Source organism: Ranitomeya imitator, chromosome 5 (assembly GCF_032444005.1).
Source record: "Ranitomeya imitator isolate aRanImi1 chromosome 5, aRanImi1.pri, whole genome shotgun sequence".
Lineage (NCBI taxonomy): Eukaryota > Metazoa > Chordata > Amphibia > Anura > Dendrobatidae > Ranitomeya > Ranitomeya imitator.
Window position 1 is genome coordinate 707,841,050 of NC_091286.1, and position 24,362 is coordinate 707,865,411.

Here is a 24,362-nt window from a genome sequence, read left to right on the forward strand (position 1 = left end):
ATCTTAAATTCTGCCCCCTGCAGGTGTGTAACATGGAGAACGTGGACCCGCTGGGCATTCACACCGGAGAATCCATCGTGGTGGCGCCGAGCCAAACGCTGAACGACCGGGAGTACAACCTGCTGCGCAACACGGCCATAAAGGTCATCCAGCACCTGGGGATTGTGGGGGAGTGCAACATCCAGTACGCCCTGAACCCCGAGTCTGAGCAGGTGGGTGCGAGATCCGGGCCCCCCATGTCATGTGTGTGATCTGGGGCGCAGGTCGGACCCCCTCATGTCTCGTGTGTGATCTGGGGCGCAGGTCGGACCCCCTCATGTCTCGTGTGTGATCTGGGGCGCAGGTCGGACCCCCTCATGTCTCGTGTGTGATCTGGGGCGCAGGTCGGACCCCCTCATGTCTCGTGTGTGATCTGGGGCACAGGTCGGACCCCCTCATGTCTCGTGTGTGATCTGGGGCGCAGGTTGGACCCCCTCATGTCTCGGCTGTGTGATCTGGGGCACAGGTCGGACCCCCTCATGTCTCGTGTGTGATCTGGGGCACAGGTCGGACCCCCTCATGTCTCGTGTGTGATCTGGGGCGCAGGTCGGACCCCCTCATGTCTCGTGTGTGATCTGGGGCGCAGGTCGGACCCCCTCATGTCTCGTGTGTGATCTGGGGCGCAGGTCGGACCCCCTCATGTCTCGTGTGTGATCTGGGGCGCAGGTCGGACCCCCTCATGTCTCGTGTGTGATCTGGGGCGCAGGTTGGACCCCCTCATGTCTCGTGTGTGATCTGGGGCGCAGGTCGGACCCCCTCATGTCTCGTGTGTGATCTGGGGCGCAGGTCGGACCCCCTCATGTCTCGTGTGTGATCTGGGGCGCAGGTCGGACCCCCTCATGTCTCGTGTGTGATCTGGGGCGCAGGTCGGACCCCCTCATGTCTCGTGTGTGATCTGGGGCGCAGGTCGGACCCCCTCATGTCTCGTGTGTGATCTGGGGCGCAGGTCGGACCCCCTCATGTCTCGTGTGTGATCTGGGGCGCAGGTCGGACCCCCTCATGTCTCGGCTGTGTGATCTGGGGCGCAGGTCGGACCCCCTCATGTCTCGGCTGTGTGATCTGGGGCGCAGGTCGGACCCCCTCATGTCTCGGCTGTGTGATCTGGGGCGCAGGTCGGACCCCCTCATGTCTCGGCTGTGTGATCTGGGACGCAGGTCGGACCCCCTCATGTCTCGGCTGTGTGATCTGGGGCGCAGGTCGGACCCCCTCATGTCTCGGCTGTGTGATCTGGGGCGCAGGTCGGACCCCCTCATGTCTCGGCTGTGTGATCTGGGGCGCAGGTCGGACCCCCTCATGTCTCGGCTGTGTGATCTGGGGCGCAGGTCGGACCCCCTCATGTCTCGGCTGTGTGATCTGGGGCGCAGGTCGGACCCCCTCATGTCTCGGCTGTGTGATCTGGGGCGCAGGTCGGACCCCCTCATGTCTCGGCTGTGTGATCTGGGACGCAGGTCGGACCCCCTCATGTCTCGGCTGTGTGATCTGGGGCGCAGGTCGGACCCCCTCATGTCTCGGCTGTGTGATCTGGGGCGCAGGTCGGACCCCCTCATGTCTCGGCTGTGTGATCTGGGGCGCAGGTCGGACCCCCTCATGTCTCGGCTGTGTGATCTGGGGCGCAGGTCGGACCCCCTCATGTCTCGGCTGTGTGATCTGGGGCGCAGGTCGGACACCCTCATGTCTCGGCTGTGTGATCTGGGGCGCAGGTCGGACCCCCTCATGTCTCTGCTGTGTTTTTGAGGGTGCAGGTTGGATCCCTTCATATCTCCGCTGTGTTTTTGAGGGTGCAGGTCGGACCCCCACGTATCGCTTCTCTCTCCTCAGTATTACATCATCGAGGTGAACGCCCGTCTGTCCCGCAGCTCCGCTCTGGCGAGTAAGGCCACCGGTTACCCCCTGGCGTATGTGGCAGCCAAGCTGGCGCTGGGCATCCCGCTGCCGGTCCTCAGGTATGGCAGAAGTGCAGCCGCTGCCCCCCGGGGGGATGTGGACCTCTATAAGTTGCCCCTTCTCTCCCCAGGAACTCGGTCATCAATTCCACCACCGCCAACTACGAGCCCAGCCTGGACTACTGCGTGGTGAAGGTCCCGCGCTGGGACCTCAGCAAGTTCCTGCGGGTCAGCACCAAGATCGGCAGCTCCATGAAGAGCGTTGGTGAGTGCGGCCATGTGCGTGGCCCCCAGGGGTTGTTGCCCAACGTCCGCTGGAGCTGTTGTTGGGCCTTGTGATGACTGTGACCTCTGATCTAAGGGGAGGTGATGTCGGTGGGCCGCAGCTTCGAGGAGGCTTTCCAGAAGGCGCTGCGCATGGTGGACGAGAACTGCGTGGGGTTTGATCACACGGTGAAGTCTGCGTCCGATGAGGTAAGATAGGGGGCCCCTATGATGTGAGGTCAGGGGTCGTGTGATGCGGGAAAACTAAGCCCCTCCCTCTGCCAGGAACTGGCCACGCCTACTGATAAGCGGATCTTCGTGCTGGCGGCCGCCCTGCGCGCTGGGTACAGCATCGAGCGTCTGTATGAGCTGACCAAGATCGACCGCTGGTTCCTGCACAAGATGAAGAACATCACCGACCACGTGGCCACCCTGGAGGCGTGCCAGGAGGAGAGCGCCGTGCCCCGCAGCGCCCTGCTCCGCGCCAAGCAGCTGGGCTTCTCTGACAAGCAGATCGCCCAGGCCGTGCAGAGGTGACGCCCCCTTGTCTGTTGGGGGTCCCTCGGTCATTTGTCCTGAGGGCCCCATGTAACGCTCCTTCTCCTGCAGCACGGAGCTGGCTGTCCGGAAGCTGCGGAAGGAATGGCAGATTCTGCCGCAGGTGAAGCAGATCGACACTGTGGCCGCCGAGTGGCCGGCACAGACCAACTACCTGTACCTGACCTACAACGGGGCACAGCACGACCTGGACTTCCAGGAGCCGCACGTCATGGTCATAGGGTCCGGGGTGTACCGCATCGGCAGCAGCGTGGAGTTCGACTGGTGCGCGGTGGGCTGCATCCAGGAACTGCGTAAGGTGAGGAGCTGATACCAGAGAGAAACAGCAGCACTGGAGAATCTGGCCCCACCGGCACTGCAAGCATGGCGTGCTGCAATTTATCCTCCAGTCACCTCCAGAGCTGCACTCACTATTCTGCCGTTCCATGGTGTCTGATCCCCCAGTCATCCCCCGAGCAGCAGTCATGTGTTATCAGGTTGGGGGTCTTCCCACCCTGCTGGTCGGGGCTCTGGCCCTCGGGGTGACCGTGATTTCTCTCTTCTCACAGATGGGGTTCAAGACGATCATGGTGAATTATAACCCGGAGACTGTGAGCACCGACTACGACATGTGCGACCGCCTCTACTTCGATGAGATTTCTTTTGAGGTTAGTGATGGTCGCAAAGGGATCGGGGCTGGTCGCAGCATTCTCTGTGCCTGAGATGGTGGAGGGGGATCGGGGCTGGTCGCAGTGTTCTCCTGAGGCAGTGGTGGGGGATCGGGGCTGGTCGCAGTGTTCTCTGTGCCTGAGGCGGTGGAGGGGGATCGGGGCTGGTCGCAGTGTTCTCTGTGCCTGAGGCGGTGGAGGGGGATCGGGGCTGGTCGCAGTGTTCTCCTGAGGCAGTGGTGGGGGATCGGGGCTGGTCGCAGTGTTCTCCTGTGCCTGAGGTGGAGGGGGATCGGGGCTGGTCGCAGTGTTCTCTGTGCCTGAGGCGGTGGAGGGGGATCGGGGCTGGTCGCAGTGTTCTCCTGTGCCTGAGGCGGTGGAGGGGGATCGGGGCTGGTCGCAGTGTTCTCTGTGCCTGAGGCGGTGGCAGGGGATCGGGGCTGGTCGCAGTGTTCTCCTGTGCCTGAGGCGGTGGAGGGGGATCGGGGCTGGTCGCAGTGTTCTCCTGTGCCTGAGGTGGTGGGGGATCGGGGCTGGTCGCAGTGTTCTCTGTGCCTGAGGCAGTGGAGGGGGATCGGGGCTGGTCGCAGTGTTCTCTGTGCCTGAGGCAGTGGTGGGGGATCGGGGCTGGTCGCAGTGTTCTCCTGTGCCTGAGGTGGAGGGGGATCGGGGCTGGTCGCAGTGTTCTCTGTGCCTGAGGCGGTGGAGGGGGATCGGGGCTGGTCGCAGTGTTCTCTGTGCCTGAGGCGGTGGAGGGGGATCGGGGCTGGTCGCAGTGTTCTCTGTGCCTGAGGCAGTGGTGGGGGATCGGGGCTGGTCGCAGTGTTCTCCTGTGCCTGAGGTGGAGGGGGATCGGGGCTGGTCGCAGTGTTCTGTGCCTGAGGCGGTGGAGGGGGATCGGGGCTGGTCGCAGTGTTCTCCTGTGCCTGAGGCAGTGGTGGGGGAATCGGGGCTGGTCGCAGTGTTCTCCTGTGCCTGAGGCAGTGGTGGGGGATCGGGGCTGGTCGCAGTGTTCTCTGTGCCTGAGGCAGTGGTGGGGGATCGGGGCTGGTCGCAGTGTTCTCTGTGCCTGAGGCGGTGGCAGGGGATCGGGGCTGGTCGCAGTGTTCTCTGTGCCTGAGGCGGTGGCAGGGGATGGGGGCTGGTCGCAGTGTTCTCCTGTGCCTGAGGCGGTGGAGGGGGATCGGGGCTGGTCGCAGTGTTCTCTGTGCCTGAGGCGGTGGAGGGGGATCGGGGCTGGTCGCAGTGTTCTCTGTGCCTGAGGCGGTGGAGGGGGATCGGGGCTGGTCGCAGTGTTCTCCTGAGGCAGTGGTGGGGGATCGGGGCTGGTCGCAGTGTTCTCTGTGCCTGAGGCAGTGGTGGGGGATCGGGGCTGGTCGCAGTGTTCTCCTGAGGCAGTGGTGGGGGATCGGGGCTGGTCGCAGTGTTCTCTGTGCCTGAGGCGGTGGCAGGGGATGGGGGCTGGTCGCAGTGTTCTCCTGTGCCTGAGGCGGTGGAGGGGGATCGGGGCTGGTCGCAGTGTTCTCCTGTGCCTGAGGTGGTGGGGGATCGGGGCTGGTCGCAGTGTTCTCTGTGCCTGAGGCAGTGGAGGGGGATCGGGGCTGGTCGCAGTGTTCTCTGTGCCTGAGGCAGTGGTGGGGGATCGGGGCTGGTCGCAGTGTTCTCCTGTGCCTGAGGTGGAGGGGGATCAGGGCTGGTCGCAGTGTTCTCTGTGCCTGAGGCGGTGGAGGGGGATCGGGGCTGGTCGCAGTGTTCTCCTGTGCCTGAGGCAGTGGTGGGGGATCGGGGCTGGTCGCAGTGTTCTCTGTGCCTGAGGCGGTGGAGGGGGATCGGGGCTGGTCGCAGTGTTCTCTGTGCCTGAGGCGGTGGAGGGGGATCGGGGCTGGTCGCAGTGTTCTCTGTGCCTGAGGCAGTGGTGGGGGATCGGGGCTGGTCGCAGTGTTCTCCTGTGCCTGAGGTGGAGGGGGATCGGGGCTGGTCGCAGTGTTCTGTGCCTGAGGCGGTGGAGGGGGATCGGGGCTGGTCGCAGTGTTCTCCTGTGCCTGAGGCAGAGGCGGGGGAATCGGGGCTGGTCGCAGTGTTCTCCTGTGCCTGAGGCAGTGGTGGGGGATCGGGGCTGGTCGCAGTGTTCTCTGTGCCTGAGGCAGTGGTGGGGGATCGGGGCTGGTCGCAGTGTTCTCTGTGCCCGAGGCGGTGGCGGGGGATCGGGGCTGGTCGCAGTGTTCTCTGTGCCTGAGGCGGTGGCAGGGGATGGGGGCTGGTCGCAGTGTTCTCCTGTGCCTGAGGCGGTGGAGGGGGATCGGGGCTGGTCGCAGTGTTCTCTGTGCCTGAGGCGGTGGAGGGGGATCGGGGCTGGTCGCAGTGTTCTCTGTGCCTGAGGCGGTGGAGGGGGATCGGGGCTGGTCGCAGTGTTCTCTGTGCCTGAGGCGGTGGAGGGGGATCGGGGCTGGTCGCAGTGTTCTCTGTGCCTGAGGCGGTGGTGGGGGATCGGGGCTGGTCGCAGTGTTCTCCTGTGCCTGAGGTGGAGGGGGATCGGGGCTGGTCGCAGTGTTCTGTGCCTGAGGCGGTGGCAGGGGATGGGGGCTGGTCGCAGTGTTCTCCTGTGCCTGAGGCGGTGGAGGGGGATCGGGGCTGGTCGCAGTGTTCTCTGTGCCTGAGGCGGTGGAGGGGGATCGGGGCTGGTCGCAGTGTTCTCTGTGCCTGAGGCGGTGGAGGGGGATCGGGGCTGGTCGCAGTGTTCTCTGTGCCTGAGGCGGTGGTGGGGGATCGGGGCTGGTCGCAGTGTTCTCCTGTGCCTGAGGTGGAGGGGGATCGGGGCTGGTCGCAGTGTTCTCTGTGCCTGAGGCGGTGGAGGGGGATCGGGGCTGGTCGCAGTGTTCTCCTGTGCCTGAGGCAGTGGTGGGGGATCGGGGCTGGTCGCAGTGTTCTCTGTGCCTGAGGCGGTGGAGGGGGATCGGGGCTGGTCGCAGTGTTCTCCTGTGCCTGAGGTGGAGGGGGATCGGGGCTGGTCGCAGTGTTCTCTGTGCCTGAGGCGGTGGAGGGGGATCGGGGCTGGTCGCAGTGTTCTCCTGTGCCTGAGGCAGTGGTGGGGGATCGGGGCTGGTCGCAGTGTTCTCCTGTGCCTGAGGCAGTGGTGGGGGATCGGGGCTGGTCGCAGTATTCTCCTGTGCCTGAGGTGGAGGGGGATCGGGGCTGGTCGCAGTGTTCTCCTGTGCCTGAGGCAGTGGTGGGGGATCGGGGCTGGTCGCAGTGTTCTCTGTGCCTGAGGCGGTGGAGGGGGATCGGGGCTGGTCGCAGTGTTCTCCTGTGCCTGAGGCAGTGGTGGGGGATTGGGGCTGGTCGCAGCGTTCTCTGTGCCTGAGGCGGTGGAGGGGGATCGGGGCTGGTCGCAGTGTTCTCTGTGCCTGAGGCAGTGGTGGGGGATCGGGGCTGGTCGCAGTGTTCTCCTGTGCCTGAGGCAGTGGTGGGGGATCGGGGCTGGTCGCAGTGTTCTCTGTGCCTGAGGCGGTGGAGGGGGATCGGGGCTGGTCGCAGTATTCTCCTGTGCCTGAGGCGGTGGAGGGGGATCGGGGCTGGTCGCAGTGTTCTCTGTGCCTGAGGCGGTGGTGGGGGATCGGGGCTGGTCGCAGTGTTCTCTGTGCCTGAGGTGGAGGGGGATCGGGGCTGGTCGCAGTGTTCTCTGTGCCTGAGGCGGTGGAGGGGGATCGGGGCTGGTCGCAGTGTTCTCTGTGCCTGAGGCGGTGGTGGGGGATCGGGGCTGGTCGCAGTGTTCTCTGTGCCTGAGGCGGTGGTGGGGGATCGGGGCTGGTCGCAGTGTTCTCCTGTGCCTGAGGCGGTGGTGGGGGATCGGGGCTGGTCGCAGTGTTCTCTGTGCCTGAGGCGGTGGAGGGGGATCGGGGCTGGTCGCAGTGTTCTCCTGTGCCTGAGGCGGTGGAGGGGGATCGGGGCTGGTCGCAGTATTCTCCTGTGCCTGAGGCAGTGGTGGGGGATCGGGGCTGGTCGCAGTGTTCTCCTGTGCCTGAGGTGGAGGGGGATCGGGGCTGGTCGCAGTGTTCTCTGTGCCTGAGGCGGTGGAGGGGGATCGGGGCTGGTCGCAGTGTTCTCCTGTGCCTGAGGCAGTGGTGGGGGATTGGGGCTGGTCGCAGTGTTCTCTGTGCCTGAGGCGGTGGAGGGGGATCGGGGCTGGTCGCAGTGTTCTCCTGTGCCTGAGGTGGAGGGGGATCGGGGCTGGTCGCAGTGTTCTCTGTGCCTGAGGCGGTGGAGGGGGATCGGGGCTGGTCGCAGTGTTCTCCTGTGCCTGAGGCAGTGGTGGGGGATCGGGGCTGGTCGCAGTGTTCTCCTGTGCCTGAGGCAGTGGTGGGGGATCGGGGCTGGTCGCAGCGTTCTCTGTGCCTGAGGCGGTGGCAGGGGATCGGGGCTGGTCGCAGTGTTCTCTGTGCCTGAGGCGGTGGCAGGGGATGGGGGCTGGTCGCAGTGTTCTCCTGTGCCTGAGGCGGTGGCAAGGGATCGGAGCTGGTCGCAGTATTCTCCTGTGCCTGAGGCGGTGGCGGGGGATCGGGGCTGGTCGCAGTGTTCTCCTGTGCCTGAGGCGGTGGCGGGGGAACGGGGCTGGTCGCAGTGTTCTCCTGTTTTTGGGGCGGTGGAGGGAGATCGGGGCTGGTCGCAGTATTCTCGTGTTTGGGGCGGGGGATCGGGGCTGGTCGCAGTATTCTCGTGTTTGGGGCGGGGGATCGGGGCTGGTCGCAGTATTCTCCTGTGTTCGGGGCGACCGCGGTGGCAGGGGATCGGGGCTGGTCGCAGTATTCTCCTGTGTTTGGGGCGGTGGAGGGGGATCGGGGCTGGTCGCAGTATTCTCCTGTGCCAGAGGCGGTGGCAGGGGATCGGGGCTGGTCGCAGTATTCTCCTGTGCCAGAGGCGGTGGCGGGGGATCGGGGCTGGTCGCAGTATTCTCCTATGTTTGGGGCGGCTGTGGTGGCAGGGGATCGGGGCTGGTCGCAGTATTCTCCTATGTTTGGGGCGGCTGTGGTGGCAGGGGATCGGGGCTGGTCGCAGTATTCTCCTGTGCCAGAGGCGGTGGAGGGGGATCGGGGCTGGTCGCAGTATTCTCCTGTGCCAGAGGCGGTGGCGGGGGATCGGGGCTGGTCGCAGTATTCTCCTATGTTTGGGGAGTCTGTGGTGGTGGGGGATCGGGGCTGGTCGCAGTATTCTCCTGTGCCTGCGGTGGTGGAGGGGGATCGGGGCTGGTCGCAGTATTCTCCTGTGCCAGAGGCGGTGGCAGGGGATCGGGGCTGGTCGCAGTATTCTCCTGTGTTTGGGGCGGTGGAGGGGGATCGGGGCTGGTCGCAGTATTCTCCTGTGCCAGAGGCGGTGGCGGGGGATTGGGGCTGGTCGCAGTATTCTCCTATGTTTGGGGAGGCTGTGGTGGTGGGGGATCGGGGCTGGTCGCAGTATTCTCCTGTGCCTGCGGTGGTGGAGGGGGATCGGGGCTGGTCGCAGTGTTCTCTGTGCCTGAGGCGGTTGGGGGGATCGGGGCTGGTCGCAGTATTCTCCTGTGCCAGAGGCGGTGGAGGGGGATCGGGGCTGGTCGCAGTGTTCTCCTGTGCCTGAGGCGGTGGCAGGGGAACGGGGCTGGTCGCAGTGTTCTCCTGTTTTTGGGGCGGTGGAGGGAGATCGGGGCTGGTCGCAGTATTCTCGTGTTTGGGGCGGGGGATCGGGGCTGGTCGCAGTATTCTCCTGTGTTTGGGGCGGTGGAGGGGGATCGGGGGTGGTCGCAGTATTCTCCTGTGCCAGAGGCGGTGGCAGGGGATCGGGGCTGGTCGCAGTATTCTCCTATGTTTGGGGCGGCTGTGGTGGCAGGGGATCGGGGCTGGTCGCAGTATTCTCCTGTGCCAGAGGCGGTGGCAGGGGATCGGGGCTGGTCGCAGTATTCTCCTGTGTTTGGGGCGGTGGAGGGGGATCGGGGCTGGTCGCAGTATTCTCCTGTGCCAGAGGCGGTGGCGGGGGATCGGGGCTGGTCGCAGTATTCTCCTATGTTTGGGGCGGCTGTGGTGGTGGGGGATCGGGGCTGGTCGCAGTATTCTCCTGTGCCTGCGGTGGTGGAGGGGGATTGGGGCTGGTCGCAGTATTCTCCTGTGCCTGAGGCGGTGGAGGGGGATCGGGGCTGGTCGCAGTGTTCTCTGTGCCTGAGGCGGTGGAGGGGGATCGGGGCTGGTCCCAGTATTCTCCTGTGCCTGAGGCGGTGGCGGAGGATTGGGGCTGGTCGCAGTATTCTCCTGTGTTTGGGGCGGCTGCGGTTGGGGGGATTGGGGCTGGTCGCAGTATTCTCTTGTGTTTGGGGCGGTGGAGGGGGATCGGGGCTGGTCCCAGTATTCTCCTGTGCCTGAGGCGGTGGCGGAGGATTGGGGCTGGTCGCAGTATTCTCCTGTGTTTGGGGCGGCTGCGGTTGGGGGGATTGGGGCTGGTCGCAGTGTTCTCCTGTGTTTGGGGCGGTGGAGGGGGATCGGGGCTGGTCGCAGTATTCTCCTGTGTTTGGGGCGACTGCGGTGGCGGGGGATCGGGGCTGGTCGCAGTATTCTCCTGTGTTTGGGGCGGCTGCGGTTGGGGGGATCGGGGCTGGTCGCAGTATTCTCCTGTGCCTGAGGCGGTGGCGGAGGATCGGGGCTGGTCGCAGTATCCTCCTGTGTTTGGCGCAGCCGCCGCACCGCAGAGTTTCTGGCGACGATCAGTGTTTCGTATGCTGCAGGTGGTGATGGACATCTACGAGCTGGAGAACCCAGAGGGGATCATCCTGTCTATGGGGGGGCAGCTCCCCAATAACATCGCCATGGCCCTGCACCGTCAGCAGTGCCGCGTCCTTGGTACTTCCCCCGAGGCCATAGACTCTGCTGAGAACCGCTTCAAGTTCTCCCGCCTGCTGGACACCATCGGGATCAGTCAGCCGCAGTGGAGGGAGCTGTCAGACACCCCGGTGAGCGGACGGGGGAAGGGCCGGGTGACTCGAGGGTGGAGGGCCGGTGTGACCCATTGTCTCTGACCCTCCGTCTTCCCATCTCCAGTCTGCGCTGCAGTTCTGTAACACGGTCGGATACCCCTGCGTGGTGCGGCCATCATACGTCCTCAGCGGCGCCGCCATGAACGTGGCCTACTCAGATGAAGACCTGGAAAAGTTTCTGTCCAGTGCGGTGGCCGTGTCCAAGGAGCATCCGGTGGTCATCTCCAAGTACATCCAGGAAGCCAAGGTTCATGTGGTGGAGTCTGTGGGATCAGTGGGGAGGAGGGGGAATCAGCGGAGGGGATAGCCCGAGCTAAATGGGCGAATCGGCAGAGGGGGGAACCAGAGATAAGTGGGGTGGGGATCAGCAGAGGGGGATAGCCAGGGGTAAGTGGGGGGGATCAGCGGAGGGGATAGCCCGAGCTAAATGGGCGAATCGGCAGAGGGGGGAACCAGAGATAAGTGGGGTGGGGATCAGCAGAGGGGGATAGCCAGGGGTAAGTGGGGGGGATCAGCGGAGGGGATAGCCCGAGCTAAATGGGCGAATCGGCAGAGGGGGGAACCAGAGATAAGTGGGGTGGGGATCAGCAGAGGGGGATAGCCAGGGGTAAGTGGGGGGGATCAGCGGAGGGGATAGCCCGAGCTAAGTGGGCGAATCGGCAGAGGGGGGAACCAGAGATAAGTGGGGTGGGGATCAGCGGAGGGGGATCAGCGGAGGAGGATAGCCAGGGGTAAGTGGGGGGGATCAGCGGAGGAGGATAGCCAGGGGTAAGTGGGGGGTGAGGGGGTGGGCACTAGAAATGAGTGGATCGGTCTCCAGAGGGGATCCAGCAGGCAGTGGGAGTGATTGGCAGAGATCAGTGGAGTGATCCGACAGTCAGCGGGGGGGCGGCTGGCGGACATCATGTGGGTCAGAGGTGGAGGTGGGATGATCACGACCTTGCTCCTGTGTGACCAGGAGATCGATGTGGACGCGGTGGCCTGTGACGGCGTGGTGGTAGCTGTGGCCATTTCAGAGCACGTGGAGAATGCGGGGGTGCACTCCGGAGACGCCACGCTGGTCACCCCTCCTCAGGACATCACCCCCAAAACCTTGGAGCGGATCAAGGCCATTGTGCACGCGGTGGGGCTGGAGCTCCAGGTGACCGGACCTTTTAACCTGCAGCTCATCGCCAAGGTAACAAGATGGTGCCTGTGCCCATGCAGTGCATTGTGGGAGATGTAGGGATCACTATTAACCCTTCGATGTTCCCTAGGATGATCAGCTGAAGGTGATCGAGTGCAACGTCCGAGTCTCCCGCTCCTTCCCCTTTGTATCCAAGACGTTGGGGGTGGATCTGGTCGCCCTGGCAACACAAGTCATCATGGGAGAAGAGGTGGAACCTGTGGGACTCATGGCCGGCACAGGCATTGTGGGAGTGAAGGTTAGTGATGGCGTCCGTGGCCCCCGGTAGCTGCCCTCTGTGATCTCCACCCCCGTCGCTGCCCCCTGTGATCTCCACCCCCGTCGCTGCCCCCTGTGATCTCCACCCCCGTCGCTGCCCCCTGTGATCTCCACCCCCGTCGCTGCCCCCTGTGATCTCCACCCCCGTCGCTGCCCCCTGTGATCTCCACCCCCGTCGCTGCCCTCTCCACCCCCGTCGCTGCCCTCTCCACCCCCGTCGCTGCCCTCTGTGATCTCCACCCCCGTCGCTGCCCCCTGTGATCTCCACCCCCGTCGCTGCCCTCTGTGATCTCCACCCCCGTCGCTGCCCTCTGTGATCTCCACCCCCGTCGCTGCCCTCTGTGATCTCCACCCCCGTCGCTGCCCTCTGTGATCTCCACCCCCGTCGCTGCCCTCTGTGATCTCCACCCCCGTCGCTGCCCTCTGTGATCTCCACCCCCGTCGCTGCCCTCTGTGATCTCCACCCCCGTCGCTGCCCTCTGTGATCTCCACCCCCGTCGCTGCCCTCTGTGATCTCCACCCCCGTCGCTGCCCTCTGTGATCTCCACCCCCGTCGCTGCCCTCTGTGATCTCCACCCCCGTCGCTGCCCTCTGTGATCTCCACCCCCGTCGCTGCCCCCTGTGATCTCCACCCCCGTCGCTGCCCCCTGTGATCTCCACCCCCGTCGCTGCCCCCTGTGATCTCCACCCCCGTCGCTGCCCCCTGTGATCTCCACCCCCGTCGCTGCCCCCTGTGATCTCCACCCCCGTCGCTGCCCCCTGTGATCTCCACCCCCGTCGCTGCCCCCTGTGATCTCCACCCCCGTCGCTGCCCCCTGTGATCTCCACCCCCGTCGCTGCCCCCTGTGATCTCCACCCCCGTCGCTGCCCCCTGTGATCTCCACCCCCGTCGCTGCCCCCTGTGATCTCCACCCCCGTCGCTGCCCCCTGTGATCTCCACCCCCGTCGCTGCCCCCTGTGATCTCCACCCCCGTCGCTGCCCCCTGTGATCTCCACCCCCGTCGCTGCCCCCTGTGATCTCCACCCCCGTCGCTGCCCCCTGTGATCTCCACCCCCGTCGCTGCCCCCTGTGATCTCCACCCCCGTCGCTGCCCCCTGTGATCTCCACCCCCGTCGCTGCCCCCTGTGATCTCCACCCCCGTCGCTGCCCCCTGTGATCTCCACCCCCGTCGCTGCCCCCTGTGATCTCCACCCCCGTCGCTGCCCCCTGTGATCTCCACCCCCGTCGCTGCCCCCTGTGATCTCCACCCCCGTCGCTGCCCCCTGTGATCTCCACCCCCGTCGCTGCCCCCTGTGATCTCCACCCCCGTCGCTGCCCCCTGTGATCTCCACCCCCGTCGCTGCCCCCTGTGATCTCCACCCCCGTCGCTGCCCCCTGTGATCTCCACCCCCGTCGCTGCCCCCTGTGATCTCCACCCCCGTCGCTGCCCCCTGTGATCTCCACCCCCGTCGCTGCCCCCTGTGATCTCCACCCCCGTCGCTGCCCCCTGTGATCTCCACCCCCGTCGCTGCCCCCTGTGATCTCCACCCCCGTCGCTGCCCCCTGTGATCTCCACCCCCGTCGCTGCCCCCTGTGATCTCCACCCCCGTCGCTGCCCCCTGTGATCTCCACCCCCGTCGCTGCCCCCTGTGATCTCCACCCCCGTCGCTGCCCCCTGTGATCTCCACCCCCGTCGCTGCCCCCTGTGATCTCCACCCCCGTCGCTGCCCCCTGTGATCTCCACCCCCGTCGCTGCCCCCTGTGATCTCCACCCCCGTCGCTGCCCCCTGTGATCTCCACCCCCGTCGCTGCCCCCTGTGATCTCCACCCCCGTCGCTGCCCCCTGTGATCTCCACCCCCGTCGCTGCCCCCTGTGATCTCCACCCCCGTCGCTGCCCCCTGTGATCTCCACCCCCGTCGCTGCCCCCTGTGATCTCCACCCCCGTCGCTGCCCCCTGTGATCTCCACCCCCGTCGCTGCCCCCTGTGATCTCCACCCCCGTCGCTGCCCCCTGTGATCTCCACCCCCGTCGCTGCCCCCTGTGATCTCCACCCCCGTCGCTGCCCCCTGTGATCTCCACCCCCGTCGCTGCCCCCTGTGATCTCCACCCCCGTCGCTGCCCCCTGTGATCTCCACCCCCGTCGCTGCCCCCTGTGATCTCCACCCCCGTCGCTGCCCCCTGTGATCTCCACCCCCGTCGCTGCCCCCTGTGATCTCCACCCCCGTCGCTGCCCCCTGTGATCTCCACCCCCGTCGCTGCCCCCTGTGATCTCCACCCCCGTCGCTGCCCCCTGTGATCTCCACCCCCGTCGCTGCCCCCTGTGATCTCCACCCCCGTCGCTGCCCCCTGTGATCTCCACCCCCGTCGCTGCCCCCTGTGATCTCCACCCCCGTCGCTGCCCCCTGTGATCTCCACCCCCGTCGCTGCCCCCTGTGATCTCCACCCCCGTCGCTGCCCCCTGTGATCTCCACCCCCGTCGCTGCCCCCTGTGATCTCCACCCCCGTCGCTGCCCCCTGTGATCTCCACCCCCGTCGCTGCCCCCTGTGATCTCCACCCCCGTCGCTGCCCCCTGTGATCTCCACCCCCGTCGCTGCCCCCTGTGATCTCCACCCCCGTCGCTGCCCCCTGTGATCTCCACCCCCGTCGCTGCCCCCTGTGATCTCCACCCCCGTCGCTGCCCCCTGTGATCTCCACCCCCGTCGCTGCCCCCTGTGATCTCCACCCCCGTCGCTGCCCCCTGTGATCTCCACCCCCGTCGCTGCCCCCTGTGATCTCCACCCCCGTCGCTGCCCCCTGTGATCTCCACCCCCGTCGCTGCCCCCTGTGATCTCCACCCCCGTCGCTGCCCCCTGTGATCTCCACCCCCGTCGCTGCCCCCTGTGATCTCCACCCCCGTCGCTGCCCCCTGTGATCTCCACCCCCGTCGCTGCCCCCTGTGATCTCCACCCCCGTCGCTGCCCCCTGTGATCTCCACCCCCGTCGCTGCCCCCTGTGATCTCCACCCCCGTCGCTGCCCCCTGTGATCTCCACCCCCGTCGCTGCCCCCTGTGATCTCCACCCCCGTCGCTGCCCCCTGTGATCTCCACCCCCGTCGCTGCCCCCTGTGATCTCCACCCCCGTCGCTGCCCCCTGTGATCTCCACCCCCGTCGCTGCCCCCTGTGATCTCCACCCCCGTCGCTGCCCCCTGTGATCTCCACCCCCGTCGCTGCCCCCTGTGATCTCCACCCCCGTCGCTGCCCCCTGTGATCTCCACCCCCGTCGCTGCCCCCTGTGATCTCCACCCCCGTCGCTGCCCCCTGTGATCTCCACCCCCGTCGCTGCCCCCTGTGATCTCCACCCCCGTCGCTGCCCCCTGTGATCTCCACCCCCGTCGCTGCCCCCTGTGATCTCCACCCCCGTCGCTGCCCCCTGTGATCTCCACCCCCGTCGCTGCCCCCTGTGATCTCCACCCCCGTCGCTGCCCCCTGTGATCTCCACCCCCGTCGCTGCCCCCTGTGATCTCCACCCCCGTCGCTGCCCCCTGTGATCTCCACCCCCGTCGCTGCCCCCTGTGATCTCCACCCCCGTCGCTGCCCCCTGTGATCTCCACCCCCGTCGCTGCCCCCTGTGATCTCCACCCCCGTCGCTGCCCCCTGTGATCTCCACCCCCGTCGCTGCCCCCTGTGATCTCCACCCCCGTCGCTGCCCCCTGTGATCTCCACCCCCGTCGCTGCCCCCTGTGATCTCCACCCCCGTCGCTGCCCCCTGTGATCTCCACCCCCGTCGCTGCCCCCTGTGATCTCCACCCCCGTCGCTGCCCCCTGTGATCTCCACCCCCGTCGCTGCCCCCTGTGATCTCCACCCCCGTCGCTGCCCCCTGTGATCTCCACCCCCGTCGCTGCCCCCTGTGATCTCCACCCCCGTCGCTGCCCCCTGTGATCTCCACCCCCGTCGCTGCCCCCTGTGATCTCCACCCCCGTCGCTGCCCCCTGTGATCTCCACCCCCGTCGCTGCCCCCTGTGATCTCCACCCCCGTCGCTGCCCCCTGTGATCTCCACCCCCGTCGCTGCCCCCTGTGATCTCCACCCCCGTCGCTGCCCCCTGTGATCTCCACCCCCGTCGCTGCCCCCTGTGATCTCCACCCCCGTCGCTGCCCTCTGTGATCTCCACCCCCGTCACTGTCCTGCATCCCTCAGGTGCCGCAGTTCTCCTTCTCCCGCCTGGCTGGAGCAGACGTGGTCCTCGGGGTGGAGATGACTAGCACGGGGGAGGTCGCCTGCTTCGGGGAGAACCGCTATGAGGCGTATCTGAAGGCCATGCTGAGCACCGGCTTCAAGATCCCCCACAACAACATCCTGCTGACCATCGGCAGCTACAAGGTATGTACACGTATGGACCCGCTGCCCATTGGTGGGCACACGTTGTATGACCATGTATGGACCCTTTGACCATCGGGGTACACTTTGTATGGACCCTCTGACCATCAGGGGGTATACGTTGTATGGATCTGCTGATCATTGAGGGTGCACGTTGTATGACCACGTATGGACCCTCTGACCATTGGGGCTACACATCGTATGACCCTTCTGGGAGATGTCGGCTTTTATGAAATGAGAACAGTAACTCTTGAGACATTGGATCTTTGTCTAATTTTTCCCAAAAATTTGATTTATCCGCAAATCGCGCACTGCAATGCCTCAATTGCCCCCAAAACCCTGGAGTAACGCTGAGGCCAGCCCCCTCCATGGCTCTTTGACATCACTAATGCTGTGGTTGTCAGTGACTTCCCCATAGATACGGATGGTAACCGATCATGATCAATACCCATTTAATAACACTGTGCACTCGCAGATTTAGTTTTTTAAATTGTTAAAAAATGGTTCGAAAATTATCTGTTAATCATGTTTCGATGAGGCGGACCGTCGTTCTGTGCAGGTCACGGACTGAAACTGACAGTGTCGCTGCCAAAAGTAACATAACCCTCCTATGCCTGAGACGACTGATGTGACCTCTTACATTGTGGCCTCCACTGTTCCTCCACCAATACTCATGAAAGAAGGCCAAGTGTGACTTGGGTTTGGGGCGTCTTCCGCCCGGACGGCCGCTGCTGCCGCCGCTTTCTAGTGGATTTAAAACAAAGCTAAAAATGTGTAATTGTAGTTCAGATGTGGCAGGACCTCAGTCACTCTGAGGCTGACACCTCCCTCTGTTCCTCTCACTGGAGTCTCTTATTTGCAGACTACTACTCTCATCTTCTTCACTGCTGCAGTTCTACAACATATAATTCTGGAGGATTTGCGCAGTGTTTTTTTTGTATCTATTAATGAGCTGTCCTCTCACTATCCAGATTCGCCCTAAAGTGGCTGCTACATTTCCTGCCTCAGCTTTTATACAGGCTCTGATAGTCGCTCCTGATTGGCTGCACAGTATCGTGTGGCGCCATTACTGCAGGGCATTATGGGAAACTCACACGGTTGCATCTGACGTCGAATCTTCTGCCATGTGTCAGAATTTGGCGGGCGAATTTCATAACATCGTAGAGAGCGACCCTGTGCTTGCAGCTCTGAATGTGACCGGAGTGACTGCTCTATCTTGCAGAATAAGAGTGAGCTGCTCCCCGCGGTGCGGACGCTGGAGAGCCTGGGGTACAGTCTGGTCGCGAGTGTGGGCACTGCCGACTTCTACACGGAACACGGCATCAAGGTAATGTTATGTGACTCGCCGCTCCGCCCCAGTGACTCGCGGCTCCGCCTCAGTGACTCGCAGCTACGTATAACGCCCGCTTCTCTACAGGTGAAGGCCATGGATTGGCCCTTTGAGGATCCGGACGGCGATGGGTCCCTGAAGCAGCGGAGCATCATGGACCATCTATCCGAGAACCATTTTGACCTGGTCATCAACCTCTCCATGAGGAATTCGGGGGGCCGCCGCCTCTCCTCCTTCGTGACGCGGGGGTACCGCACCCGCCGCCTGGCCGTGGATTACTCTGTGCCCCTTATCATCGACATCAAGTGCACCAAGCTGTTTGTGGAGGTGAGTGTCGGGGGCACACAGGGTGGGCTCGGAACAAGCCGTAGGGTCAGGGCAGCCTCCCATATCTGCGTCTCCTGCAGGCTCTCCGACAGATCAGAGCGGCCCCTCCGGTGAAGACCCACGTGGACTGCATGACCTCCCAGAAACTCATCCGCCTGCCCGGTGAGGAGCCGAAACCAGGAGCGATGGGGTGGGGTCTAGTGCCGTGGAGAGGCATGGGGGTGAAGGGGGCAGATGGGGCTGGAGGAAGAGGAGGCATTAAGGGCTGCGGAATATTGTTGGGGATCTGACACGATCCAAAGAGTGAAAATGTAATCCCCAGAGAAGAGCAGCTGCCGATCATCAGCGCAGTCAGTGCCGTGCGTTACTAATCGTGGGGAGACCAGACAGGGCCGAGCGAGAGAAACATAAAAAAAAATAAAATAAATCTTTATTTTTATATAGCGCTAACATATTCCGCAGCGCTTTACAGTTTGCACACATTATCATCACTGTCCCCGATGGGGCTCACAGTCTAGATTCCCTATCAGTATGTCTTTGGAATGTGGGAGGAAACCGGAGTACCCGGAGGAAACCCACGCAAACAAGGAGAGAACATACAAACTCTTTGCAGATGTTGTCCTGGGTAGGATTAGAACCCAGGACTCCAGCGCTGCAAGGCTGCTGTGCTAACCACTGCGCCACCGTGCCGCCCTCAAGAAACATGTCCGCTCATGGCAGAATCCCCCCCCCCCCCACTCAGTCTGCACGCGGCGGGGTTACTTACCTCTGAGCATCATCTTCTGTGCTTCTCCTTTGTTAGTTTTGTAGATGGCGTCTGCTGGGTGTGGTTGTTCTCGTGTGGAGATGACTTCCGCTGAGCGCCTTCACTCTTGGGGGGCACTGTCTTATTTTTGTGTTTCTTCTCAGGTCTGATCGACGTCCACGTTCACCTTCGGGAGCCCGGGGCCACACACAAGGAAGACTTCTCCTCCGGGACTGCGGCGGCACTGGCGGGCGGTGTCACCATGGTGTGCGCTATGCCCAACACCAACCCTGCCATCACCGACACTGCCAGCTTGTCACTGGCGCAGAAGGTCAGAGCGGCCACCGCGGTCCTGGTCAGCGGCCACCGCAGTCTCCGGGCGCTGCAGCTGGGTCACATTAACCCTTCATTCTTTCTCTTCAGTTGGCAGAAGCCGGTGCCCGCTGTGACTTTGCCCTTTTTCTCGGCGCTTGCTCGGAGAACACGGATTCCCTCGCCTCCATCGCCGGCTCAGCGGCCGGACTGAAGATGTATCTGAACGACACCTACTCCCAGCTGAAGATGGACAACGTGTCACTGTGGATGGAGGTGAGCGTGGCCTCTCTGGTTCCTGGCGGCCTGTCTGGTTCCTGGCGGCCTGTCTGGTTCCTGGCGGCCTGTCTGGCTCCTCTCAGGCTCCTCTCGGCCTCTCGGGCTCCTGGCGGCCTCTTGCGCTCCTCTCAGCCTCTCTGGTTCCTGGTGGCCTCTCTGGCTCCTCTCAGGCTCCTCTCGGCCTCTCGGGCTCCTGGCGGCCTCTTGCGCTCCTCTCAGCCTCTTGGGCTCCTGGCGGCCTGTCTGGTTCCTGGTGGCCTCTCTGGCTCCTCTCAGGCTCCTCTCGGCCTCTCAGGCTCCTGGCGGCCTCTTGTGCTCCTCTCAGCCTCTCTGGTTCCTGGCGGCCTCTCTGGCTCCTCTCAGGCTCCTCTCGGCCTCTCGGCGGCCTCTTGCGCTCCTCTCAGCCTCTTGGGCTCCTGGCGGCCTCTCTGGTTCCTGGCGGCCTCTCTGGCTCCTGGCGGCCTCTTGGGCTCCTCTCAGCCTCTCGGGCTCCTGGCGGCCTCTCTGGTTCCTGGCGGCCTCTCGGGCTCCTGGCTTGCTCGGGGGGAGTCTCCTCCATTAATAATTCTCCCTTCTCTTTCCAGCACTTTGAGAAGTGGCCCGCTCACCTGCCCGTCGTGGCCCACGCTGAAAACCAGACCGTCGCCGCCATCTTGATGGTCGCACAGCTGTACAAGAGATCAGTGCATATCTGCCACGTGGCCAAAAAAGAGGAGGTGGGTACCGGGCACGTTGAGGAGTCTTGGGTTGGCCACAAACGTAAGACTAATATGGCCGACCCTCCCAAGTGTTCTGTGGTCCTGACCATTCCCCGAGGGCAGAGAGATCTGGCTCTGAGATTTCTCTCACAGGAGATAAGCCTCTGACAGGTCTGGGACATGGGGGAAGGGACGTCTGCGATATGGGGATCTGGTGGGACGTGAGGGTCTATTGGGTGGGACGAAGGAGAGGTTTATGGGCAAAGGGGAGTCTGGGCATGTAGAGGCGGGCAGAATAGTGGAGAGTCTAGTGGGCAGAGGGGAGTCTGTGACAATAGGGGGTGAAGCGGAAGGGAGCCTGGGACATCGGGGGGGTGGGGCAGAGGGGAGCCTGGGGCATCAGGAGGGGAGCCTGCCTGGGACATGGGGGGTCCAGCATTCTCCCACCTTTTGCCAGTGTTTGCTTTCCTTGATGACCCCACTGCTGCCTCCTTCATTGCCTGATTTTTTTTTTTTTTTTTTTAACACAGATTCTCATCATTAAAGCGGCTAAGCAGAAGGGGATCCTGGTGACCTGCGAGGTGGCCCCTCATCACCTCTTCCTGTGCCAGGATGACCTGGAGCGGCTGGGGGATAAGCGGGGCCAGGTGCGCCCCATGCTGGGCACCAGAGACGACCTGCAGGCTCTGTGGGACAACCTGGATGTTATAGACTGCTTCGCCACCGATCATGGTGAGGACGGACGCTTCTCTCACTGCGAGGTCCGTACGGCCCCTCGGGGGGGTTGTGGGGCCCGGCATTAACCTGCGGTAATCTCTGTCCTCTCAGCCCCTCATTCTGTGGAGGAGAAGGACAGTCCCAATCCCCCTCCAGGATACCCCGGGCTGGAGACAATGCTGCCCCTTCTGCTGACTGCGGTCAGCGAGGGGCGGCTGACCATCGAGGACATCATCAAACGTCTGTACGAGAACCCCCGAAAGATTTTCTCCCTCCCGGTCCAGGAGAACACGTACATAGAGGTGAGTGCTTGCTGGTATCGGCTGTCTGCTTGCTTGCTGACTGTCTCCTCCTCTTCACAAACTGTTAATAATGAATGTCAGTCATCACCCTTCTTAAATCCTCCCTGTCTGGCTCTGCCCTCTCTTCCGCCACTCCTCCTCCTTGTCTGGCTCTGCCCTCTCTCCTCCTCCTTGCTGGCTGGCTCTGTCCTCTCTCCCCCACTCCTCCTCCTCGCTGGTTGGCTCTGCTCTCCCTTCCCCTGCTCCTCCTCCTCGTAGGCTGGCTCTGCCCTCTCTTCCCCCGCTCCTCCTCCTCGCTGGCTGGCTCTGCCCTCTCTTCCCCGCTCCTCCTCCTCGCTGGCTGGCTCTGCCCTCTATTCCCCCGCTCCTCCTCCTCGCTGGCTGGCTCTGCCCTCTATTCCCCCGCTCCTCCTCCTCGCTGGCTGGCTCTGCCCTCCTTCCCCACTCCTCCTCCTCGCTGGTTTGCTCTGCCCTCCCTTCCCATGCTCCTCCTCCTCGCTGGCTGGCTCTGCCCTCCCTTCCCCCACTCCTCCTCTCTGGCTGTCTCTGCCCTCTCTCCTCTACTCCTCCTCGCTGGCTGGCTCTGTCCTCTCTTTCCCCACTCCTCCTCCTCGCTGGCTGGCTCTACCCTCCCTCTCCCACTCCTCCTCCCTCTCCCACTCCTCCTCCTCGCTGACTGTCTCCTACCTCCCACAGGTGGATCTGGAGCAGGAGTGGCTGGTGCCGCAGTCCCTGCAGTTCACCAAATCTAAGTGGACTCCATTTGAAGGGATGAAGCTGAAGGGTGCGGTGCGGAGGGTGGTGCTGCGAGGGGAAGTCGCCTACATAGACGGGCAGGTACGGGGCCCCACCATCGTCTCCACTATCTGGGCCCCCACACACCCCATCGTCTCCTCTGTTGGGCCCCCTACCCTCGGTTCATTGCCTGTTTTCTAGGTCCTAGTGCCGGCCGGTTATGGTCAAGATGTCAGGAAATGGGCTCCACCGCTGATCGCCGCCACGCAGCCGACCCCTGCCAAGGAGCTGGTGAAGGTGAGGCCCCTCCCCCAAGTGCTCTCGGCCAATCAGCTCAGTGACACAAAATTCAGAGCAGGAAGAGGTCACACAATGCGCCGTTATTTAACGGCACTGATGAGTCTTGTGATGTCGCTGGACAAGAGCAGAAACTGCTCCAGCCTCCGCCATCCACGCACGCTCCTGCCATCCGCGCACGCTCCGGCCTCCGCCATCCGCGCACGCTCCGCCATCCGCGCACCCTCCGCCATCCGCGCACGCTCCTGCCTCCGCCATCCGCGCACGCTCCTGCCTCCGCCATCCGCGCACGCTCCTGCCTCCGCCATCCGCGCACGCTCCTGCCTCCGCCATCCGCGCACGCTCCTGCCTCCGCCATCCGCGCACGCTCCTGCCTCCGCCATCCGCGCACGCTCCTGCCTCCGCCATCCGCGCACGCTCCTGCCTCCGCCATCCGCGCACGCTCCTGCCTCCGCCATCCGCGCACGCTCCTGCCTCCGCCATCCGCGCACGCTCCTGCCTCCGCCATCCGCGCACGCTCCTGCCTCCGCCATCCGCGCACGCTCCTCGTCACTAATCTTCCTCTTTGTTAGACTCCAGAGCGTCACCGCCATGTCACCGTGCAGAGTGAGACCGTCCGCAGCCGCGCTCCCAGCCCCCGCAGAGCAGGTCCCGCCGGAGACGCCCGCTTTCATCTGCCACCCAGGATCCATCGCGCCTCTGATCCCGGGTTACCAGGTGAGCAGCCGCCACGTCTCCATGACCGACGCCCCAGTCACTGACTGCAAGCAGAGATCCTAAACATGAAGTCTGGGTCACATGACCCGCACAGTGCTGAAGCGTTAAACCTGTGAGCGCTGCACTCTGTAGTCCTGTGACTATGGGTCTGACATCCCGGTTAACCCTTTATTGCAATATCCAGGGCTCAGGAGGACGTCCACGTCTCGGGGCCGAGGGAGCAGCGACAGGACCGGTAACTGGGCAGGTTCAAATCTCTTGGGGGAGGGGCTAAATTAACTTAATCATGTGACTTCTGATTATCACCAATCGGGTGGATAGAGGAATCCCAGGTCATGACTGCTGCTGTGGGAGGAGCTTATGTAGAGCCCGCCCTCTCTCCCGCTGCAGCGGCTGTAATTTACACAATAACATCCATGATTGCCCCTCAGTGATCGACATGTAAAATGATCATCGCACTCCAGTCACCTCCAGAGCTGCACTCGCTATTCTGCTGTTACTTTGTGTCTTATCCTCCAGTCCCCTCCAGATCTGCAATTGGCTCTGTCTTATACCTCAATGACCGTGGTTCCTCGGGGTCGTGAGAGGTGCGGTGTAGATGCTGCAGCCTGGGACCCTCAGTTCAGTAATCGGGGTCCAGTCCTTACACGCTGTAGTTGTCAGTGCGGAGCCTGGCATGTGGGGCTGCCATCACTGACCAATGTACAAACTTTCTCTCTTAGCAGCTGAGGAGCAGAAGGAGCGAGCGCCCAAGAAGTCTCCAGAAGCAGGTGATAAAGCATCTCTAACCCTGCCAGCTTCCCTCCTGCCTGTGACTTCTCCCTCCCCTTCCTGCCTGCTGCGGCTCTTCTCCCTCCCCTTCCTGCCTGCTGCGGCTCCTCTTCCTCCCCTTCCTGTCTGCTGTGGCTCCTCTCGTCTTCCTGCCTGCTGCGGCTCCTCTCGTCTTCCTGCCTGCTGCTGCTCCTCTCCCTCGTCTTCCTGCCTGCTGCGGCTCCTCTCGTCTTCCTGCCTGCTGCTGCTCCTCTCCCTCGTCTTCCTGCTTGCTGCGGCTCCTCTCCCTCGTCTTCCTGCCTGTTGCGGCTCCTCTCCCTCTCTCCGTCTTCTTGCCTGTGGCGGCTCCTCTCCCTCTGTCCATCTTCCTGCCTGGTGCGGCTCTTCTCCCTCATCTTCCTGCCTGTGGTGGCTCCTCTCTGTCCATCTTTCTGCCTGTGGCGGCTCCTCTCCCTCGTCTTCCTGCCTGTGGTGGCTCCTCTCCCTCTGTCCATCTTTCTGCCTGTGGCGGCTCCTCACCCTCTCTCCGTCTTCTTGCCCGTGGCGGCTCCTCTCCCTCTCTCCGTCTTCTTGCCCGTGGCGGCTCCTCTCCCTCCCTCCTGTCCATCTTCCTGCCTGTGGCGGCTCCATGAGCACCCCTGTGTATGGGACCCCCCCTGTGTGGGAGGGTTGTGGGGTCACCATTGCGGGGAGCAGTCGTCCTTTCCTTGTGCTGATGACAGGTTCTGTGTTTGCAGATCTTTCCTTCATCCAGGACGGTTACAGCCACCCGCCCCCGATACCGCGCCTCACGTCCCCCCAGAACTTGTCCGTGCTGACCTCCCCGCTTCTGCACCCCCTCATAGGGCAGCACATCCTGTCTGTTCGGCAGTTCAGCAAGGACCAGGTGAGACGCTCGCACCCGGAGCTGCCGCGGTCAGTAGTGTCTGCGCTGTAGCAGGGGCAGCAGGGAACGCAGCTTTGGATGA

General features: G+C 63.7%; 1 protein-coding gene across 3 annotated transcripts in view; it reads left to right on the plus strand.

Annotated features, from left to right (window-relative positions):
• CAD (carbamoyl-phosphate synthetase 2, aspartate transcarbamylase, and dihydroorotase) overlaps positions 1 to 24,362 on the plus strand; it is a 47,158-nt gene that overhangs the window by 16,045 nt on the left and 6,751 nt on the right. The window contains exons 13-38 of one of the 3 annotated variants that reach the window (XM_069728598.1): positions 24 to 212; positions 1,858 to 1,982; positions 2,054 to 2,187; positions 2,284 to 2,396; positions 2,472 to 2,719; positions 2,796 to 3,042; positions 3,293 to 3,391; positions 10,134 to 10,358; positions 10,447 to 10,629; positions 11,341 to 11,559; positions 11,639 to 11,806; positions 15,985 to 16,167; positions 17,387 to 17,491; positions 17,582 to 17,821; positions 17,902 to 17,983; positions 18,731 to 18,897; positions 18,990 to 19,154; positions 19,742 to 19,873; positions 20,386 to 20,587; positions 20,684 to 20,874; positions 21,571 to 21,711; positions 21,811 to 21,906; positions 22,479 to 22,623; positions 22,808 to 22,858; positions 23,346 to 23,393; positions 24,132 to 24,280. In XM_069728598.1, coding sequence (XP_069584699.1) covers positions 24 to 212; positions 1,858 to 1,982; positions 2,054 to 2,187; positions 2,284 to 2,396; positions 2,472 to 2,719; positions 2,796 to 3,042; positions 3,293 to 3,391; positions 10,134 to 10,358; positions 10,447 to 10,629; positions 11,341 to 11,559; positions 11,639 to 11,806; positions 15,985 to 16,167; positions 17,387 to 17,491; positions 17,582 to 17,821; positions 17,902 to 17,983; positions 18,731 to 18,897; positions 18,990 to 19,154; positions 19,742 to 19,873; positions 20,386 to 20,587; positions 20,684 to 20,874; positions 21,571 to 21,711; positions 21,811 to 21,906; positions 22,479 to 22,623; positions 22,808 to 22,858; positions 23,346 to 23,393; positions 24,132 to 24,280 — 4,047 coding nt within the window. The remainder of the gene's footprint in view (positions 1 to 23; positions 213 to 1,857; positions 1,983 to 2,053; positions 2,188 to 2,283; positions 2,397 to 2,471; positions 2,720 to 2,795; positions 3,043 to 3,292; positions 3,392 to 10,133; positions 10,359 to 10,446; positions 10,630 to 11,340; positions 11,560 to 11,638; positions 11,807 to 15,984; positions 16,168 to 17,386; positions 17,492 to 17,581; positions 17,822 to 17,901; positions 17,984 to 18,730; positions 18,898 to 18,989; positions 19,155 to 19,741; positions 19,874 to 20,385; positions 20,588 to 20,683; positions 20,875 to 21,570; positions 21,712 to 21,810; positions 21,907 to 22,478; positions 22,624 to 22,807; positions 22,859 to 23,345; positions 23,394 to 24,131; positions 24,281 to 24,362) is intronic. The other 2 variants (XM_069728599.1, XM_069728600.1) reach the window with 2 other exon arrangements.